Below are 23,490 nucleotides of genomic sequence, written 5' to 3'. Positions count from 1 at the left end.
CATGCCCCCGTAAGATAATTTTCACTTGATATTATATTTGAGATCCAAAATCTCCAGAGAAAATCGGATATGATACTGCTTGATATCGAGCGGACCGAGGTTATAAAACAATTAATGATAATATATGATTTATATACCTAGAAGTACGCATATGATGTCATGTGTTATCACAAAACCCAAATACAAGCGATTCGTAATACCGCACTTGCTAGAATTTAAACAGTTTACATGTAAAAATAACTTCCTTTCAATGTATTTATAAAATTCTGGCTATCACATCATTAGTCACAAATAGCGAAGATTAATTTCTGGTAATTATTTCTAATTATGATTGTATCAATAATACATTCCTGTTTGCTATTGTAACACCCATTTTTTTGTAACATCTGCTTCTTTTGTATCAATGTAAAACTGCCAAAGAAAGGTAAATTTGAAATATATTGCCTGACAGATGTACATAAAGGTGGGATAAATAGAAAAAAATATTGGCAAAATTATCATTGCTGTATGGAATTTCTTAGTTGGAAATAGAAATAATGCAAGCAGTAACTTAAAATAATAAAAAGAGAAATTGGTAATTACATTTTGGAACTAAATTTTAAAAATTGAAATAACAAACATTTTGGAATACCTTAGAAAAAAAATGGATGTATGATGTGACATACGTACATGTGTGTTTGTATATAGTATGTATGTATGTATGTATATTTGGATACAAATTTTCGACCAAGATTTCGAGAGCATGGATCAACCGATTAGAATGATTCAAAAAGCATTGAATTTATATTGATGAGAGTCATGCTGATTAGTTATTGCCAAAAACTTTTTGGCAAAAAAAACAGCCAACAATTTGCAAGTACGATGTCATGCACCACTAGTTTTTTTATCCTTTTATTACATTCATTATCTAAAATCTAAAAAAAATGGGCGCGGAATAAAACAAAAACATGTAACATTTGTATTGATGTATACGTCTTGTATTTTATCGAGGCCATAATTCAAACAAACGTCTACGAGACAAATTATAATTCATTTGAACACTTTGAAAATTATAGATAACACTCAATTTACTTGATAAGATTTATCATTGCTTCTTTAAATAATACCTTGAGTAAACGATTGGCAAAATTGTTAGCAAACTGTTAGTAAAAATATTTACTTTTATAAAGCTTGTAAAAGAAATCATTAAATTTTAGGCGGATACATGAGGATTTATATACTAGATTGTTCGGAATTTTATGACAAAATTTTTAACGGTCGTCTTATTTTGATATCTCATATAAAAGTCAAATAAATTCAATTCAAATATAAAAGTCAATCAAAGTTCAATTTCATTTACGATATTGTTGCAGAAGTTATATATATAAATAAATTAATAATATTAAACTAATTTAGGAACAGTTAATTACTACCACAAAGTGTAATTAATATATAATTAATATTTATAATTTTTTTCACAAATGACAAATTCACATATGCAAACGTGTATGAACCAACTGCTAAAATTCAGAGAAAATTAGAAAATTCTCAAAAAAAATTATATCAGACACTTATCAATTTATATATCATTTGATTCACAATTAATGTGAATATTTTATACATCATCTCTTATACATCATTTTGAGCTGGAATTAATAATTTTCGAGAAAATTCAGACAAAACTCCTACAATTTAGTAAAAAAAAGCGAGAAATTTCAGAAAAATTAAATGCAGACACATATCAATTTCCTTAATATTCGTAATTTTATTACAATTATTTAATTATGATCAAAAGAAAGAAAAATCCTTTATAACTACGTTTTACAAACTTTTTTTTATTATTATTTTAAAATAATTATTAATTATTTTTAAAAAATGTTTGTTCGTATGACACATATACACTCTTCCTACGATTATTCTAAAAAATTATTTGAAAATATTTAAAAAATGCAGAATTATTCGATTAATTATAAAATTATTTTTACAGCAAATATATTTATAAATCGACCGATTGATTTCATTCATTTGTTTGAAAATATAAATTAATCGAACTTATTTGTTTATAAAACAAAAGCTTTGATTCTATGAACATAATAATTAAATTTCAAATAGCTTCATTTATATTTATCATTATTTTATCTAACAATTATGAATGTTATAATCTTGGTTGTTTTGGTAATATAATTAATTAGAATTTTATATAACAAATGTAACTGTGTGTATAATTTATACAAAATAATTTAAAAAAAATATAATATTTTAATAAAAATTTATTTATTGTACAATTAACTTCCAGGATGGTATAGTATGTATGTATGTTTCAATACAATTTTCGTCCACGAATTCGAGGGAACGGAGCATCCGATTAGAATGATTCAAAAAATATTCAAATTGTATTGACAGGGATTGTATTGAATTGTTTTTGGAAAAGGCAGGTCCAGTCATATCAAAGGAACGGAGCGAAAATTGCAAAAGAATGCAATTTTGAGTAAACGGATCATATTTGGTTAAAACAATTTGCTTGTGTTGACGGTGTGAAAAAATGATAAGTTTTTTGGGGATATATGAAATTTTAAATTTCACAAATTCCAAAGTTCACTTATTTGTTCGAGATTAACAATTTTAACTGTGTAATTCAATTTATATAATTCTTTAAAATATGAGATAAGGTCCTCTAATGCATGATGAAATATGAATTAGATTTTTGTTTATTCACTTTTTTTTGTAAGAAAATATAAACGTCGCCGACTGATTTATAAGCTCTTATATTTCATCTATTAAAATACAAATAATAAGCGTTATTTTTATTTTGTTGCGAATGTAATTTTTATAATTTAGATTTTCTGAATAATGACAGAAATCAAGTGTGAAATCAATTTACTAATTGTTAGTTTACAATTGGGTACATATCAAAATTGTAATATCATCTTGTAAATTAATACTATAGATAAACAAGTTTTAAAATATTAATTAATTATTAAGATAATCATCGATTTCATTTCAAAAAAACAAATAAAATATTCTCTATTGTCAAACTTTAGCCCGAAATGTCAAATGATGACTTAATTGTACTCATATTGTACTTTTAAAATATTTAGTTTCGAAAGAAGTTCGATTCAAAGATTTAAGAGAGCCTGGATTCTACTAATATTAAATTAGTAATATCGAAATATATCAAAAATCATTGTAGTATTTTAAAAAAAAATCCCTATTGTCAAATTAGAGCCCCACAATCTCAATACATATTTTTGAAAACATTTTGATTGAAAAGTGTAATAAATTGGATTTAAGAATCTGTTATCGAATTGTTGTTTCAAAACATTGCCAATATAAGCACTAATAGAACTTATATTCCATATTTAAAAAAAAAAATTAAAAAAAACCCTATTGTCAAACATTGAGCCCGAATTGTCAAATGATAACTTCATTGTACTTTAAAATAATTAAGTTTCGAAAGAAGTTTGATTCAAAGACTTAAGAGAGCCTTGATTCTACCAATATAAAATTACAAAAATCAGAATATATAATGTTACATTTCAAGATTCATTCTAGAAAGAAAAAAAATTGTAAGCCCGAAATGTCAATATATATTTTTGAAAACATTTTGATTAAAAGATGTAATAAATCAGATTCACTAATCTGTTATAGAAATATTTTTAAACATTATCAATATAAGCGCCAGTAAAACTTAAAACAAACGTTAATTGAACTCAGGTAATTCTTTCTATAGTAAACATTATCACATGGCATCATAATCTTTCTGTTGTATCTACACGCTGCCTCTCCATATAAGGCTATGATACCTTCTCTCACTGCTAACTCCTACGCAAAAGGTGAAATAAAATGTAACACGACGACTGTTAATGAATTTTCAAAATTTCCCAACCACCTCAATTACGAACATCTTGCAAATTAACTCGTTAAAAATCAAATCTTAAAATTAATTTACCTGCTGCGCTACAGGTTCTAATATGCTCTCGATTGTTTTTGTATGGAAAACAGGCATTATTGTAACACACTAAGGCACCACAAATATTAACAAATATTTATAAATAAATAATTTAACAATTTAAAATTAATTATATAATAATTTATCACACAAATGTCAACTGATACGTGATAAATTTAATAACACACAGCATGTAGCACAGAACCACAAGACAGGCGGCAGCACGACGAGCTCACTACTTGCAGTCCTCTGCTGACTAGTGTGAGTCACGTTACGTATATAATCGTCGATCGAACTCATACAAGGAAAACTTGTTAGACCGACGGCTGGTAGTAATTTCGCAACGCGTTTTTTAACTTCCCGTAGTTATAGCTATAGCAAGTTATAGTAATCGCAAAAAAATCGAAAATGAAAATTTTTATATATCTTTACGTTTCAAAACCTCCTGAACATTTTAGCATACCTTAGAAAAAATGGATGTATGTGTGTGCGTGTGCGTGTATGTGTGTGTGTGTTCGAATACAATTTTCGTCGACGATTTCAGGAACACGGATGAAGCGATTTGAATAATTCAAAAAGCATTTGATTCGTATTGATAAGGAGACGTGCTGATTAGTTTTTGACAAAGGCAGGTCTAGCCGTTCCGAAGATACTAAATCTAATTTTTCCAAAGTTAAAAACAAATTAATTTTTTTTAATCCTTTCCACTCGGATGGCGCAAAATTCATAAAAATCTCGGAATTAGCGAGTCGAAAGGGTTAAAAAAAAAATTTTTGGTACGGCAAGTTCCAGCAATTTGCTTTAAGACACGATGCCATGCACCACTTATTATCGTTTTATTTACTTTTACTTATATCTAGCATACCTTTTACTCTTGCATACATATTACAGCTGGATACGACTTTTCCGCATAATACGCCACTCGATGCCGCTCCATGCACTTTGAAACATTGTTCCTATCCCGCATAATACACCTCACTGTAATTAATTATATAATATATTAGTTCTGAATTAGATGTTGAAATATATACGTATTAACAGAGTTTAATAATTGGGTATAACATCAATAATGATCATGAATTTCATTAAAATTTTATTTTAAATCTATACGTTAGGGGGGCGCCCAATAATTACGTGAGGATTTTAGGAGTAGGAGGGGTTCCACAAAAAATTAAAATATCACGTGAGAGAAGGAGGGGTATAGTAAGATATAACGAATTCTTATTTTTTACAAGATTTTTTTAAAAAATATCCTAACATTTTAAAAAAATAAAAAAATTTACCATTTTTTCTCGTAACTAAAAATACACATGATGTTTGGTGGGGAAGGAGGAACCCTTGATTTAATATCACCAAGGGGGTGGGGGTCCAAAAATCCTTAAAAAATCGATTACGTGATGGACGCCCCCCCCCTTCGTAAATTTATAGTAGTATCCTTCATTTGGTGGAATTTAAATAACAATAAACTAAAATGTATAACAATTGAGTTGAAAAAATACAAAAATGTAAAAAGTAAAAACAATGGGATAAGCAAATTGTAAGTACTTATAGATCTATAATCATTTTTTTAAAGAAATTTATGATTTTTATTAATGTTGTTAATTATAAGACTGTTTATATATAATATACAAAATTAATTCTTTTAAAGTGACGTTTAAAAAGGCAGCGTTCTATAAAATAGATATTAGACTTTGGAATCGAATCATCAATATATGTATACAATGCACTTGGGGGGCGCCCATTAATCAGTGATAGATCTTTTAGGGAGTTTTGGACCCCTCTCACCCTTGGTGATATGTCGTGATATTTAAATATACCCCCCTCCCCCAGTAAACATCATGTGTATTTTCAGTTACGTAAAATTTTTTGAGCAAATTTTTGGAATTTACGAAAAAATCGTATATTTTTTTTTGAAAATTCAGGTAAAAAAATAAATTTAGTGCTAACTAAGGGGGCGTCCATTAATCACTTGAGGCTTTTAGGGCGAGGGGGGATTTGACATAAATTTACGAAAAATCACGTTGGGGAGGGGGTCTAGTAAGATATCACGTGTATTTACTTTTTATCTGATTTTTTTTTAAAATCCGAACATTTTCAAAAAAAAAAAAAAAATACCATTTTTCCCGTAACTAAAAATACACGTGAGATTTGGTGAGGAAAGAAGGGGTAATTTTGAATAACGCCAAGGGGGAGGGGAGTTCAAAAATGTTTAAAAAGTCGATCACGTGATTAAGGGATGCCCCGTAAAATAAAAAAGAAACATTAAATTTAGACTTACATTTTCATAAACTCATAACTTATTAGGAATATGAATAAAGTACTTTTGTAAAAGGTCACTACATTGCATTACATCTGCAATCTATGACATTGCACATGTAGCCGTAAATTATAGTTTTTATAATATTTTACTTACAAAAAATACTGTTAATAAATATGTATATAAAATATTTATCACATCCATGCATAAATAAATACTAGTTACAAATGAATATTTCTGTACATACCACCAGCTGTCATTTTAATACGCACACAAAGAAAGTAATCTATATGTATAACTCGCGAATCTCCTGAAGTCAACTGAAAATGATTCTTTGCGCTCTCTCACTAAATACCAATATTTTTTCCCGGGTAAAAAAAATTAATATTACAATTATTTCGAGTCTAGTTTTAGGAATGACAATCAATAGTTATTTGACAAACAAAACATTAAAGTAACAAATTTTTTACCGCCAACTATGCAATGGGTTGCCTGATGTGAAGTGAATGACCTTTTTTCGTTCGTTTGATTTTTAAATAATTGTTAGGAAGATTCAAATATGTAATTGTTTATTAGTGAAAATTATATTTGAATATTCGTTAATTATTAAAAGTATCAAACAATATATGTTAGTTTTAAATACAATTTAGTCTATGATATATTTTCAGCTAAAAATGTACTTGAAGTTGGCGCGCTTGTAACATTAACAATTTACAACATGGACATTCAAGATTTATATGATGGATTAGAAATTTAAGTTTTTATTGGATGTGAATAATAAAAGTGGGTATGAAATTGTTAATAAAATACAATAAGACTTATTATTGCAATTTAAATTCATAGTTGCAGGATGGTTGCAGGCATAGATAAAAGAAGAGTTGCAGGTAGGACTATTTACATATATATTGTACATACTACATTTAAAATTATTAAAACAAAAGGCAAATTCTCACTTACCTTTGATCTTATTCCTGCCATTTATTTCTATTTTTCTTCGCCTCCACCACATTTGAAATTCCCTCCATCAATCTGTCATGTTTTTGACAGTTGTGTGCTGCACAAATTGCATTGTCAATTCCTTCCATTGTTCAATTTTTGACATCACTTGTTGTCGTAGCGCTTTGTACTAATAATTATAATCTTTGTCGCTCATTACCAAATTATTTGTGATGGTAAAACAATAGACAAACGCGATGTACAGATTTAAATCTAGTATTGAAATGCAAAATTACTAAACGTGTCTTTTAAATTACCTTCAAATTCAAAACAACGAGTGAATCGTCCGAATGATTTTTATATTCTTACTTTTTTGTGATATTAACTGATTTGTGATAATTTAATATGGAATTATTGGGTAACTCAAAGATTTTTATATGACTAATTGGTATACTGGAATCATCTGTTACTTATGAAGTGCTAATTGCCAATAAGATATGTTTAGATATATATTAATATGATATTGATGAAAAGGTTACTGCACTTCTACCCATGCGTAAATCTGTAGAAAATCTCTTAATATCATCTCATGATGTAATAGGGCAGAGTTTTAACCAAGCCTTGGCTTTCTCGGGCGCCATGGCTGCCTCCGCACCCCCACAGACATCACCGCTTGCAGAACACCGCAGATCACCCAGCCCAAATTTAAGTCCCAGCAACAGCCCCAAAGCAAGGAACCGTAGAGAACATTCACGCAGTGATACACATTTGTTTGTACCGTCAAATGAGTTTTATAACAACAATGTAGAGAAGACTGATGGAGCTGAACAGGATAACATTAGTCGATCTAGTGACTCTAGCCAAGTCATAGATCTAAGTCGCTCTGTTTCTCATGAAAGTGAAAGAGGAGATAAAGACAGCAGTAGGATAACTAAGCGTGATTCCAGAGTTAATGATCGCACAAAGAAAAAATCATCCTGGTATAATGTTCTTTATCCTAATTACAAAACGCGATCAGAAGACTTCAAAAGAATTTTTAAGGACGTTCCAGATGATGAAAGACTTATTGTTGAATATTCTTGCGCAATGCAAAAAGATATATTACTGCAAGGTAGGCTTTATGTTTCTCAGAACTTCTTATGTTTTTATGCAAACATTTTTGGTTGGGAGACATCTGTATCATTGAAATGGAGAGAAGTGACTGCTATAACCAAAGAAAAAACTGCATTGGTAATACCTAATGCCATTTTAGTTTGCACTGAAGCAGAAAAACACTTTTTTACTAGTTTTACTGCTAGAGATAAGGCACATTTAATGCTATTCAGAGTATGGCAGCATGCGCTTATGGATCAACCTGTACCAATGCAAGTAATGTGGAAATGGGTTCATAATTGTTACGGTGATGAATTGGGCCTCACAAGCGATGATGAATATGCAGCCCCGAATGATGAAGAAAAGTTATCTAGTGCTCGTTTGTCTGTAGAATCTTTTTCTGAAGAAGGTTTGAGCGTTGCTGAGCAAAACATAGAAATTGAACATGCAGAAGAAGCTGACAGTAACATTGATTTATCAACATGCATAGCATTACCACCTGGTAATCCAGAAACGCCATTGAGGGCTTCAACTCCAGCTGAACAACTTCCAACTGATTTATCCGACACCACTGATTCTGATGTAGAGAAGTCTGCGCCTTTTTTGCCAAAATCAATCATATGCCCAGCTCCACATGTAGGCAGACAACTTGTTCAAGCAGAATTTCCAATACATGTTGACACTTTGTTTACGTTGCTTTTTACTGGTTCACAATTTTTAATAGATTTTCATGCTGCCAGAAACACGCAAGATTTAGTTCAGGGTTCCTGGGCACAAAATACGCACGGGGTAAAAAGTCGTACAGTTTCTTTAACAGTAGCTTTAACGCAGCCTGTGGGACCGAAAACGTCGCAGGTAACTGAGACTCAGGTGATGTTGCCTTGCAGTAAACCTGGCCAGTTGTATTCCATAGATATTGACTCTGTGAATGTAGGCATTCCTTATGCAGCAAGTTTTTATGTTACAATGCATTACTGTCTTATTCGTACTGGTGATCAGCAATCTAGTATTTCAGTGCACGCACAAATTAAATACAAAAAATCTGTTTGGAGTGTCGCAAAAGGTTTTATTGAAAAAAACGCTTGGGCAGGTTTAGAAGACTTTTTTGATGCCCTCATCAAAGCCTTAGCGGAAGAATGTGAACTTTCTCCAAATAGACAAAGAAAATCGCGAAGGAGAAGACGCGTAACGGCACCAGTGCCTCGTCCTACTGATGACGGATTCAGATCTCGTAGTTCTCATATTTTGCCATACACAAGCAGAACATCCAGTCAGACTGTTAATCATCCAGTGAGGAGATCCACAGATTCTTTAGCTTGGGGAGTGCTGGTCATTCTCGTCATTTTAGTATTTTTAAATGCTGCATTATTTTATAAATTATGGGCTCTTGAGGAGAAATCTTCACAAGGACCTACAGAGGTGCATGTTATGAGAAATCCACCGCAATCTCATGATGAATGGTTAAGAGTATTACAGCGTCAGGAATCCTTGCATTCTGCAGAAATGAGAAAATGGCAAAGGGTACTTCATTCAGCGATCCAATTGCTTCGAAAGACAGAGCAGAGCTTAGGGGAATTGCATCAAGCACTGCAGCCTGTCACCCCACCCGCTGAAATACCAGAAAAACACTCAGAATTATAATTCTGAAGCGCTATTGTTAATATTATTGTAATAAAATTCCCATGGCATTTGTGATCATATATGCAAGAATGTATAGATTATTCCTAGTCTTACTTTACTTAAAAAGCAGGTTGCATAGATGTTAGAATATAAGTAGATCAATTATGTACCTATATGCATTCATAGAATACAATTTCTATTATGAAATATTCCAATTTATAATTGTTAAGAGATCTCTTATTTAAAAATTATCAAATTGTCGGTTGTTCAATGATATTTTAATAGATTGCAGAGATGCGTTCCATTTCTCTTTCTTTTGTGTGTTAATTAATTATTATGCATCGAGAACAACTTACTATCAGAAATCAGTATGTTATTCTTATCAAAGTATTTTAATAGTTTTGTTAGTTTTAATATGAATTATTTATCATTTAAGTGTGAAGCACTTAATTTTAAATATTGTATATCATTGCCACATAGAAATTTATCATGTTATTTATTCTTGATGTATATGCATATAAATGTGTATATAAAAAAAATGTGAAATTGAAGAAATAAAGTTTCGACAACAATAAAATTCTTTATATAAAGAAAATATTATAAAAAAAACACTTACCAAAGTTGAAGTTTAGAATTATTATATCACTATTTTCTGAAAATGGTCGTTTCAGCTTCTAATAAGATGTAACAATACAAAAACAAAAATTAAATTATGTGTGAATCATCAATATATAAATAAAATTATTTTTGCACAGCAGATTCCTCTTTTAACCCTTTTTACTCAGTTGTCCCCATGAGGGACAACGAAAATCTAGCTTATCGCTCGGCTGTCTCCTTTGAGACACTCGGCAGTTTTTATACACGATGGCTCAGTTCGTATTAAAGCATGAAATATATATAGATCAAGGATGAGCAACCCGCGGCCCTCCAAGCATTTCGAAAGTAGAGTTTCATTTAATTCATCACCTTTATTTCATGAATAAATTAGTTATAATATATATTTTTGAAGTAAAACTTCTTTATGCGCGACTAGGGCGTAAATCTGTACAAATGCAACGAAAATTGTGTTACGCCCGAACTGTACGTTATTCGCTCTTAATGAAATCATTTCAATACGGGTCGATTGTGATAAGTCGTCGTGTATGTGAATAGAGGTCTGTCGTTGTATGCGTACCGATATCAACAAGAAAATCGGCATAGATAAACATTTTAAAGTTGCATCGTAGTACAAATCTTGATTTAAAGAAAAGTGCCTGAATCAGAAGAATATTTTACCCTGTTTCTTGAAATTTAATTAAAACAAGTTAAACATTTGTGCCGTGTACTAAACGTAAGTTTATTGATTAGAAATTATTTCTATTTGCATTTCTATATTATTCGCAGTTTCAACAAATCTTTGAAAATGAAAAATATTTTTTAGGCAAGACAGATATTAAAGCTGTTCAAACGATGAAATTATATCGCCAGCGAAAAACTAAAAAATACAAGCAGTCGATAAATGTATGTTAATTTTAATTACATAAAGTTGCGAAAATAATATTAGTACTCTTTTTTTCAATAAAGCGACCCAAGCTATTCGTATGTCCTTAATGTTCACAAATTCATATAAAACAAATTGCATAACATACACATTAAGATCGAGTTTTCAGCATGTACGTTACAAATAGAATGCGGTTGCAAGTTGCTGGTACATTGTTGTTGAATCAGTTTTGACTGATAAGGGTTAAAAACCCATTAATCTATGAATATCTAATTTTCATACCTGAATAATCTGAAAAGTAAAATTTTACTGATATGTTTAAGACAAACATCAAACTCGTACTTGAAACAGTCTCAACATTTCCTGTTATTTAATAATACATAATAATACAGAATATAAATAAGGAATTCATAATATAATTTTGCAAAAGTTATTTTGCATTTTTGTACAATAGTTATTGGTTTGAAAATATCAATTATCACATATCCGACTATCTCAAACACACATACACAACACACTTTCTTTAATATTTATGTAGCCTGTATAAATGCAATTATTATCTATCAATTCTCAATAGCAAATAGAAATATTCTTAATTCGTTACACGGGAGGTTGAAGTAAATCGCTATACTGCATGAGGCACTCACGAAGGCTTCTAGAGACCTGAGAAGAAGCTGTTACAGTACATTCCACTAAGTAGGGATATAAGCCTATTAATTGATTCCACGCTGATACATCGACTTAAAAAAATAGATTAGATTAATAATAATTTAAATACTAAAAAAAAAATATTTAGACTTAGTCACCTTTTCCAGCTGGGGCTTTTTTCATTGAAATTATAAGTGTTGCTACAGCTTTCAATACAAAAGATATTTCAGACATTCTGTATCTAATTTAAAAAATTAATTGTATTTATAATAGTTAAACGAGTAGAAAATGTGGTATATGAAAATAGAAATACCTCGGTAAAGGACATTTTCCACTTTGTCTTTCATCTTCATTATATTTTTTCAATACTTCCTGGAACCTGTAAAGTAATGCTGTAACAGCTAACCGGCCTGCTACACCACCTTCTTTTCGTGTTTCATTATTTTGCTCATTTGAATTTATAAAATCATTATCAATATCATCACTATCCAGTAATGAAAATTGAAGTAAAGTCTCAAAGCAAGTTTTAGCAAATTCTTCACGTAACTTCAGCTCAGACTCTGAATCTAAATAGAATTATTATAAATTATTTAAAATTAATATTATTATAATAAATATATTCTATTGCTGAAATGTGTCTCTAATACCCATGTTTGAACCGGTTGCTGAATGAATTGAGCCTTTATTAAGTAGCACAACCACTTTGAGAATAAATTGCTTAGGCATACAATGCGAATACGGTAAAACCTCGGCACGTAATAATTCTATCACTTGACAGTCAATTGTTTCATCTGTTACTAAATCATCTAAGCCATGATCTGCACCCATGACACTTAAAAAAGATTATATTTAATAAAAATTATGAATAAACAAGTACAAAAAATCTTTGTACAAGTACCTCTTTGGAAATAGAAAATGATCAAGAGTTTCATATAACTCCGACCACATTTCTGTAAAATGTTCAGCATTTGATCTTGCTACTGGTAGACCAGTCTTAAGAACAGTCAGTAAACTAGCGATGGCTAATTTCCATGTAGTTTGAGAAACACAGTTGTATTTCAAAGATAAAGGCAGATGGATGGCCTAAAATAAACATAAAAGAATGTAACTAATTATGTATTATCAGAAACACTAAAAAAAATATTAGTGATGCAGCTATGTTTAAAGTTTTAATAATTTTATTCTTCAATTGTTCTTGAGAAATCATGGCCAAAAATAGGTTTACCTTGATAATTTCATAAAGAATATTATTTCGTATGACTGGAACCTCACTTGCTGTTTGTTGGTATAATTTCACAGCATGGCTCATAGATTTCTCTCCAAAGGGAACAAAAACTGTTGTGACCCATTCATTAGAAATATTTCTAGATCCTGCTACATTTTTAGTATCACCATTTTCTGTAGTTGGCGGTGCACAAGCTAATATTGAAAAATTAAGGAGTTGTTTAAAAATAGGTGCTATCATAAGATTTAATTTCACCGGACAAGATAGAGCTTCATTTTGTAATAGCTGCATACAATGCAGTACCCCATCTTGGAGAGGTGTAATAGTCATATCAGATAAAGGAGGCACCATATAAGTAGCATTATCATTACTGATTGGTACAATCATTGCATTTTTCAGAACTTGACACAATTTATTCAAATCTTCGGGAGTGAAGTTATTTCTTATATGCTGAAATACTGCAGGAAATATCTGTACAAGAGCTGTAAGTAGACTTTGACTAGGAACATAACAATCCTCTTTGCTCAAACTTTCACCAAGCATAGTACTTTCTACACCAATGTTAATCCAAATTCTCCAAGCTACGTTCCACAATTGTGTATCAGCGTTATTATTAGATACGCCAGAGTGCCCATCAATACTTTTATCACTTTTATTTGAATATAAAATTTCTTGGAATGATTTTAATGCAGCTAGTGAAACTTCATTATTTTTACTTAATGCTGAATATTCTATGAATTCTAATAACAACGACCACGCTTTTGGAAAATCTCCAAGTTGAAGAAGTAATTGCCTCTTTGTATTAAATACTCTTGCAACACCAGACAATGTTAGAACTTGCGTTTCAGCCCATTGTTTCTGTGCAGTGTTTCTTGTATGATGTATCAAAATATTTCCACTTGTGTCAACTTTTTCATTGCTCGCTTTCATAGACAAGGAACGAACCTATAATAACAAATTAATTAGTACTATTATTATTACTCCCACCAATAACAAAAGATTTCCTTCTACCTTATCCAATAGTGGAAAAAGCACCAACCATAATACACTTTGCCAAGTATTTTGATTCAATAAGATACCATGGGCAGAAATAGTTGAAAATAATGTCTGTCCTGCAGATTTCCGTACAGCAGGTCTAGAATCAACACAAAGTTCACCTACAAAAAAAAAAAATTAACAAAGTCTAATAATATATATATAGATATATGAACAAACTTTACCTAGCCATGTATATAAGCACATCCAGAGCTTATCAAAAGGTGGCATGTTAAGAGTTCCAGGAAACTCAGGTAATACAGATGATTCAGAATTTAATGCCGCACATAATTTTTCTTGATTTTGGTAAAAATAATCAGATATGTTCCACTAAATAATATATAATTAATTAATATACAAACAGTCACAAAATATATCAAATTTCCCAGCATTTACCATTAATCCAATAGCAGTTAAAGAAATGTTCAGTTCTTGAGTTTGTGAACCAAATTTTGCTGCAGTGTCAACACACAATGTAAGGCAATGGCAGGGCATAATTGGAAGAAAATCAGTAACTACCAATTGAAGACATTGAAAAGCAACACGTATTAAATTTTCTCTAAAAAGATTAATACAAATCAACATGGTTGAGTCATGTATCAATAAAAAAAATATATATAAGAATACCCATGATGTTCTGACACTGCTCCAATTATACCAAGAACTAAAGGCCACCCGTAGGATAAGGTTTCACCACAACCATGAAGTATTTGAAGAACACAGTCTAATTGACCCTCTCTAACATCAACATGATGAACGGAGTTCAATTCAGCCAGTGGACCGAGAAGAAGAATTTGAAGTCTCTAAAATTAAAGCAAAGATAATTTTACAAAACTATCTTTCAATTATTATTATTGTCCTTTCTACTAAAATAACAAGACATAACTCTTACTTGATTCTCTTTTAATGGCGTACTATATTTATGTTGTAATGCTGCTTTAACAAGATATGTAATTGCTTCAACGCCCCATTCTCTCATTCTTATGTGAGGGTGCCTGCATACCTCCAGAAGATGATTTGTTAATGGCCTCCACAAAACTTCAACTCTAGGCAAATTTACTAAACCTGTTTCTAGTAATTTTGCCACAGCAAACAGGGAAGGCTCCTGAAAGTTGGATTTTAAAAGTGATATGGGAAATGATAAAAGATTACATGTATTAGATTTGTAAATACAATAATTATTTAAAAGCTACTAATCAATTACTTACTCTGTTAGAATATGCAAGCTCCATTGCTTCAAGAGATAATTGGCAAAGAGCATCAATCAAATGATGTAATGCGACATCATTCAGTGACTGGCTCGATTCAAATAATCTACTAAGCATTGTTGATAAAATTGGCAAATCGGCCATAACAGCTGTGGTTATAACTGCATTTGAATCATTGGAAGTTCTAACTGCTTTCAATGATCCTCCAGTAGATGGTTTCAATCCAAGAATCCAAACCTACAATAATATAAAAAATATTTATAGGCAACTTAGAAAAGAGCTCAATTCAGCAGTTTATGAAGTAAAACTTCTGTAGGCGCAAAATCTGTGAGAATGCAAAGGAAATTGCGTTACACCCGAACTGTAGGTCATTCGCTCTCGACGAAATCATTTCCATACGGGTCGATTGTGATTAGTCGTCGTGTCGCGTGAATAGAGATCTGTCGTTGTATGCGTTCCGATATCAACAAAGAAATCGGCATAGATAAATAAACATTTTAAAGTTACATCGTAGTACAAATCTTGATTTAATAAGAATTAGAAGAATATTTTACTCTGTTCCCCGTAAATAATTATAATAAAAATAACAAAACAAATGAAACATTTGTGCCGTGTACTAAACGTAAGTTTATTTAATTAATTTCTATACTATTTGTAGTTTTTTAGGCAAGGCACATATTACAGCTGCTCAAAGAATGATACAAGCAGTCAATGAATGTATGTTAATTTCAATTACATAAAGGTCTTCAAACACAATTATTACATGAAGATTGAAATTGTGAAAACAATATTTCTTTAGGCGTTGTTTAACATAATCCACTGTGTGAACGAATATTATAAAATTTATTAACCAGCAATTACTTCATTTCTCTAATGAAGGTTCAAGTCCTAAATGCTAATAACAATGACAAACCGATCATGTCATATTTAAAGTATGACTATAATTGCATTATTGTTTTCAAGTATAATAAATATTTTTAATTCTATTATAAATATATAATTTATAATTTATTATTATATATAAATATGTATGAACCTTACGCACACTCTTTTTTTTCTCTCAATAGAAAGTTAGAATGCTATGTTAAATTTGGATCATAATCATTCAAAAAACACATGCCACAATAAAGCCATTAAGAAAGTATTGAATAGATTTTATTATAAAATAATGCTCACCAAATGCTGTAGTGTAGAAAGAACAATATGCCAAGCCGTGCCAAGAATTATGCCATAAGAATGTGAAAGGTTTAAAAGAGATCTCATGCACTGAAGATTCTTCGCAGTCAACATAACTGGACCCTGCTGGGCACCTGATTTAGAAAAAATTGTAATTTAATTAAACAGCCAAATATTGCTCTTTTTCGGGATTCATTTTAATATTGAAATAACAGAATTCTTATAATCTTAATATATTTTTTGTAATTTAAGAGCAACAAAAACTTTAATTTAGAGGCACTTGAATAAATTCTAACAATTAAAGTGATAAACATGTTATATAGGAGAAAACACTCACTAAGTAATATTTACAAGCTAACAAAATTCAAAATAAAATAACCAACACCAATATAAGAAGTATATTAATATCGTACCTGCAGGTAAAGAAGCAGTAGGCAAAGGAGTGCCAACAACAACTACTTGTTGGCGATAATCGCACTCATAAGGAACCGAATATTGATTCAAATCCTGACTACCTGTTCTGGAATGTGTTCTTATATTATTTCCTACACCTTGGAATTGCATATTGAAAATACTCAACATATAGTTAGCCGGTAAAGAGGATTTACAAATTGCCGTAATAAAAGCATCCCTTGGGGTATTTAATTCTAAATGCCCACATAAACCAGTGTAAGTTTGAATGGCTTTTAAAATATTTTCTGTAGTCTGTTCATCAGTACTAGAATCTATTAATGGAACAAAAGCAGCTAATAAACCACACCAACTAGAATTTACTAATTGGTTGTATAATTTGATATCATCTCCATTAGAGAATGATATATGAATTTTATTGTCATTAATTTTGTCACGAACAACAGCTGTAGATTTATTTTGTTCAGGATGTGCTGTATCCTGTGTTTCAATTTGCTCACTGTCAACATTTTTAGTCATAATATTAGCAATTGACTGAACAATATCCAGCAAACAAGCATAGGCAATGGAAATACCATATCCTTCTGGTATTACAGGTGGATCAATCTTATCAAGCATTTCCAAACTGATAAAATAGACACACTTTACATTGATGTTAATATTATATTTATCATTATGACTTGTTAATCAACTTACTATGTTGCTCTAGCTTGGCCTCTGGTAACAGTGCCAATTATTGGAAGCCAAATCCCTCGAAAGAAAAATCCTGGCTGAGACATAGAATTCATATTAAGCATACCTGTTTGAACTACTGGAGTACCAGAAGAATTTGCTTAAAAAAAATTCATTTATTTTAACTAAAATAAATGAAAAATGGAATTTCATTAGTTAATTTTCTTACAATTTTGCCCTGTATTTCCCACAAACAAACTCTGAACATAGGCTCCTAAAGAATTGACAATGTCTTGAAAAATATTAGTGGCATGAGGTTGAAGATCATAGCTCTGGCACAAATCATGTACTAATTGTGAGCTAACACATAATTTGTGCAGAACTTGAAGTGCTAATGTTCTTTGCCATGGCGGCTTATCAGGTTCCAAAAACTTTACTATCAATGATAAAAATATTTCACATTCTGTCACCTAAAAACCACACCAACTTAATAGATAGATATATACATAAGCAGTAAATGTAAATACATAAGCAAAAATGTGTCTTACCAGTAAACTATGATATTTTTGTATCAATACCGTTACAACACGTAACAATCGTACACTAATTGGAAAATATGGTTTATCCATAGGTGCACTCTGTGCCGGTACAGAATTACGATATTTTAAATTTGGAGAAAATAGTTTGATTACAAGAGCACAAACTCGTTCTTTCAAGAGAAAGCTGAATTCCTGATTCTAAAAAGGAAACAAACATTATTAATTGCGATGTTTTGCAAATTAATTTGTATATGTTATTTATTACCTTAAAAAACACTTCTGAAAAATTTGTTAATACAGATTCTAGAAGTTCTAATCCAAAAGTTCTGGTCATTTCTGTCATTCCTATTAACCAAAATGGTTGATCAGCATTGACCAATTGAACAAGATCCTACAAAGAAAAAAATGATACCATTTTATAAATGTTTTACATGTAATCTTTTAAGCAAGTTTTATACCTGGAACATCAAATATGCATCTGCTGCACAAGGTTTAAGTCCTTTAGGTGGATTTCCAGAAGGTGTTTTTAGTTCTTCCAAATTAACTTCTCGCGGAGTTGCTTCATCTTGGGGACTTGCAGCTTCTTCAGCTAATACTCTTTCAAAAACTAATGATACCAGTTGTCTTACAGTTGCGCCTGCTGTATTTATTGTTGTAGAATCCTTTGTGAAATGCAGTCGAAAACACAAAACTAATGTCTGGAAAATATAACACATTAACTAACAAGCAGAAATTTTAAAAGGGAGTCAGCCTTATAAATGAGTCTATTAAGAATATTTACCCGTGCCAATGTTTCTCCATGAACAACAGTATTTGTTGTTAAAAGTAATGTGACACTCTGCAATAATCGAACTTCTTCAGTTCCACTTTGCATTAAATTCCATAATGTGTTAGTAATGAATCGAGCCCCTTTCGGGTCTACTACTTGTTGGGTGATCAGCCTTTGCATCATTCCCAAACAAAACTGAAATAGTAATAATTGAATTAGAAACATCATAAACTAAAAAATGCTAGATTTTGTGGATTAAAACAATTGACAATCAATGTTATCAATTGTTTTAAAGCAGTTATTGATTTTGACAGTTGATTGATTCGTTTGACAGTTGATATTTTAGAATCTAAACAAATATAGAAATATTACAATTACTGTTGAAATGACAGTAACAAATGTATTGTGTATTTATGTGTTATGTTAATGGTTATAATATTTACTTTTATGATCTTCACATCTTTGGATTCACATCCTTGTACCAAAGGATACATAATTTGATTGACTACGTAGAAAACAGGAGTTTGTGGATTTGCTGCAGCACTTCGTAATTTAGCAATAGCCTCATCACAAGACTACAAAATAAATAATCAGTAAATAAATGTTACACAAATGATAACCTCAAATAGCATCGCGTCAACATTCGATTTACCTCTCGAATTTGAGGATATTTCTTTTTCGTTTCCAATGATAAATTTCTGAAATCATTTTGTAAAACTTCTAAAAAGTTTTGTGCAGCCTCACTCCCCGTCGTTCCGCTGACGAAAGACATCCTTGATATTTTGACACTTTATTTGACACGTAATCAAATAATATGATATTGTCTTTTTATTTATACCACACCCATCATTAAATTTATTAAAACTAGTTCACTGTTAGTAATTTATCAAGTATAATTGTTTGTTTGTTTATAAATAATCATAATTAAGCCGCAAAATAACACTGAACCCATCCATCCCCCATTCTGTTGTCAATTAATCCAAACAGAGCTGCCAATATCTTTAAGGCATTTAAACTTTTAAAGAGCGCGTAGTGGGGGAGCTGATAACAATTCTACTAATTTGTTATTGTAATAAAATTATAATTGGCATTTGATGTCAAATTATGCAGCGCGATAAGTATATAATAATAAAAATTATATTTATTTAAGGTAAGCAAACGATATAATTGACTCATTATAAAAAATTAAAAATAAATATAAATTGATATTCTATTCAATTAACTTACCGAAAGAGACCTTTATGTTTTCATCAAAAAATCCGATTTGCTAATTTTATGTTCTTTCTACCTTTCAAGCCATTCTGAATCGAATGAGATCGGATTTGGAAAAAGTATGCGTGTGTGTGTATCATATTTTTGACATTTTATCGAAATTTTCTCAAAAACGGCTGGTTTAGAAATAGTTTTAGATTCTAATAAATTTGTATTGTATATTAAAGTTTATACTATTTTTGTTCGAGCGTATTAGGTCGCAACAATTACAATATCAAAAACAAAATAAAAAAACATAAAAGGCATTACAATATAAAAAACAAAAGACGAGATTATAGCTAATTAACTTATGAGAATATTTTTATTTTCCCCAAGGAGATGTCATCACCAGAAAATCCATTATGTTTTCTCGACGGTTCAAGTCATTCTGATGAAGAGTTTAAGACTAAAATTGGAAAAAACTATGTGTATGTGTATATTCACGTATTTGAGCCAAAATTTCACTTTTTATCGACCTGTTTTTGAAAACAGTTGACCCGATTTCAAAATTTTTAAAACCATTCGATAATACTCGACAAGGATTCGCGTTAGTTAGTTTTGCGACACGATTAGTTGAGCCGTTTCTTTAGAATTAAAAATTTATCATTTGAAAATCGTGCTGATTAGTTCTTGGCAATGATCGTAGCGTTTCTTCGTAATTGATGGGCCGATTCTGCCGCACAACAGACCAATGTTATAGCAAGGCCATGCTACACTCCAACTTGCATATATTGTGCTACTGAATCATACTAAATACTGTCAAAATGTCATGTATTTGCTGTGCATTCAGGCGTTTTATACATAAACTGCAACGTTACTCGAATGTTATAAAGCTGGGTCAGAAAGACCCTGTTATCTAACATCGTTTTTTTGACATTTGTGCGGTTTCTAGGTTAGGTTTTCGATTTCGACAACCTGAGAAAAACGCCTGATTGCACATCAGCCACATTGCTGTTGTCAAATTTAGAACGATTTTCTATGAACAATTCTTCATAACATAGCCTTGCCATAACATTGGTCTGTTATGCGACAGAATTGGTTCACAGATGTTAAATTTTTATCTTTTTTGCTTTTTCAATGAAACTTATCAAAGCGATGGAGTTCCTGGACTAAACGAACATCCAAAAATATTATGGGCCTACGGAACGTGGTTAGATTATAAAAAATCATTAAAGATTGGAATAGTAAACTGCACTTTTAGGACATACAAGCGTTTTTTTTCTTTAAGATATCAATTGGAAATGACATTGATTATTTCTAGTGATAGCCAAATTTCTATTTTGACGATGAGCAGTTGAAAATTTTACCTAAATATAATATCTAAATCTCAATTATGCAACTTGCCTAAAAAAATCCACTTACACCTAGCTAATTTTTTTTAATAATAAAAGCATGAAGCACAATGTAGTATGCACACCAGTTGTGTTTATACAAAATATGAGTAATTTCGCAACTTGCTATTGTGCAATTTAAATATATGCGATAAATTATTGCATTTGCTGATTAAAACATTCCATACACAGCCCACATAATATTCTATAGCATTTAATTCGAATTTATTTAAATACCAAGATGAAACACAATGATATGCAAAATGAATTAAAAAAAGGCTCCGTGGCTCCGTAGTATTATCTTGGCCTCGCAATCACTGGTTAAATTTCGAAACCCGCCTAGGCCAGATATCATAGATCTCACATATGATATAAAGTGAAAATAACTCGATCCTATTATTTTGAAGCTGAGACTTGAACAAAAGAGTAAAATTTTATTTGAACAATTTTATTAATATAATTTATATTGATAATAAACATTATATAGTAAATTGTGCATACAATTAAATGAAGTCTATACCAGCAAATCAAAGTTTCCACTCTATCATTCACATATGATGTGATTATATTTAAAATCATATATTAAATATAGTACAATGAATAACAATAAATTATAATATATAGTAATATTGTAATATTTCCCGGAGTATATATTCTAGTACTACATAAATATGAGATACCTGGATTAATGTAAAAGCATCAAATTTGCAGTAATTGCTATAAAAGCAATTATAAAAAATATATTTATAAATATGCTGGAGTTATCAAATAATCCATTTTTACACATTTGGAGCAAATATACAAAATTTTATTACCCTAAACAAATTTGGTTGAGATAAATCAGCTTTAAATAGTAAATAAAGTCTAGACAAATCTTAAGGTAAATAGTTATAAAACATTTAGCTCATTCATACCAAATTATTCACAGAAATATGTCAAAAAATTAAGCAATAAGGGCAAAATAAGAATTTTCGAATATCAAATTTTGAGGCCTCAAATATGATCGTAAGTGAAAATAGATTTCTGGGGGCATTGCTGCAACATACGTTTATAACTGTTAGATATAGGTAATATAATCGTCCAACAAACGAAAATGGTCAACCGATGAGTTGCTTTACGTGAAATAGTCTTCATTGTAAAACAAGTAGTTCTGATTGCATTACAACAAATAAAATTAATCTTTTATTTTGCCCTATTATTTGACATTATCTAATGGACGGAGAAACAACTTATTTCGAGCCTTAAGAAAAGGCACAACATTCAAACCTAAAATATTTCACAAAATATTCACGTATTGCAAAATAGAAATATCAATAATAACACGAGACTTTAAATACATTTGGACTTAAATGCAGAACCAAATTTCTATTTTAAACGTGATATAAGAAATTTAAAAAAAATTACTCAGTGAGTTAACTTTTTTAGGCTAATAAATTAATTTTTGTTATAACACCCGTGTTTATAAACATCCACAAATGATGTCGAAACATTTACATTTTAACAAATAAATTGTTATGATATATTGTTAATAACTACAATACACTTAGTGTATGGTACGTAAAACTATGTAATATATTCACAATGTATAAAACATAATACTAGAGCATTTCATGTAAATTTAATAAATATATGAATAGGTTAACATTAAATAAAATATATTTTTATATACTTATAGATATCATAAATTTTTTGAAATATTCGGAATATGATAAAATAGGAACAACCATCCTATTCACATATTGTACGAGTATATCAAAATGTTAGTACAAAATTATGAAATAATTAAACAAATTATCTAATCAATTCACACCTACTAAAATACTTTCAAATAACGAACAATATCACTCTTCATTTTTGAATTTGATTCATTCTTAGAAATTTATAGTATAAGATTGTGTCAAATACTTTTTTA

General features: G+C 30.3%; 3 protein-coding genes across 7 annotated transcripts in view; 1 reads left to right on the top strand and 2 right to left on the bottom strand.

Annotated features, from left to right (window-relative positions):
* Positions 1-3,985, bottom strand: part of LOC113377839 (vinculin) — a 35,080-nt gene extending 31,095 nt beyond the window's left edge. For all 4 annotated transcript variants that reach the window (XM_026618275.1, XM_026618273.1, XM_026618274.1 and 1 more), the window contains exon 1: positions 3,929-3,985. In XM_026618275.1, the coding sequence (XP_026474060.1) occupies positions 3,929-3,985 (57 nt within the window). The remainder of the gene's footprint in view (positions 1-3,928) is intronic.
* Positions 3,986-6,875: 2,890 nt separating this feature from the next.
* LOC113377840 (GRAM domain-containing protein 1B-like) lies at positions 6,876-9,982 on the top strand. The gene is made up of 3 exons (XM_026618277.1): positions 6,876-6,968; positions 7,029-7,069; positions 7,723-9,982. The coding sequence occupies exons 2-3, from the start codon at positions 7,036-7,038 to the stop codon at positions 9,852-9,854; spliced, it is 2,166 nt and encodes a 721-aa protein (XP_026474062.1). The 5' UTR covers positions 6,876-6,968; positions 7,029-7,035; the 3' UTR covers positions 9,855-9,982.
* Positions 9,983-11,799: 1,817 nt separating this feature from the next.
* LOC113377838 (protein MON2 homolog) lies at positions 11,800-19,975 on the bottom strand. Of its 2 annotated transcripts, XM_026618272.1 has the most exons (22): positions 19,649-19,975; positions 19,440-19,571; positions 19,009-19,191; positions 18,686-18,925; positions 18,493-18,618; positions 18,237-18,425; positions 17,918-18,158; positions 17,713-17,848; positions 17,019-17,641; positions 16,606-16,739; positions 15,430-15,666; positions 15,114-15,326; positions 14,849-15,024; positions 14,618-14,780; positions 14,407-14,551; positions 14,198-14,343; positions 13,187-14,131; positions 12,860-13,044; positions 12,609-12,793; positions 12,275-12,527; positions 12,120-12,202; positions 11,800-12,053 (listed from the first exon to the last, which is right to left on the bottom strand). In XM_026618272.1, exons 1-22 carry the CDS (start codon positions 19,766-19,768, stop codon positions 11,914-11,916), a joined length of 4,995 nt encoding a protein of 1,664 aa, XP_026474057.1. In that variant the 5' UTR covers positions 19,769-19,975; the 3' UTR covers positions 11,800-11,913. The 2 variants fall into 2 exon arrangements, 1 of the variants encoding a protein (XP_026474057.1); XR_003367117.1 differs by lacking the exons at positions 11,800-12,053; positions 12,120-12,202; positions 12,275-12,527 and having other exon boundaries at positions 12,677-12,793; positions 13,234-14,131.
* Between the last annotated feature and the right edge of the window lie 3,515 nt (positions 19,976-23,490).

Source organism: Ctenocephalides felis, unplaced genomic scaffold (genome assembly GCF_003426905.1).
Source record: "Ctenocephalides felis isolate EL2017-DRISC unplaced genomic scaffold, ASM342690v1 CF-g0.4_SCAFFOLD_01886, whole genome shotgun sequence".
Classification (NCBI taxonomy): domain Eukaryota; kingdom Metazoa; phylum Arthropoda; class Insecta; order Siphonaptera; family Pulicidae; genus Ctenocephalides; species Ctenocephalides felis.
Note: the sequence above shows the minus strand (reverse complement) of the source record. Positions and strands in the feature narration are given on the sequence as shown.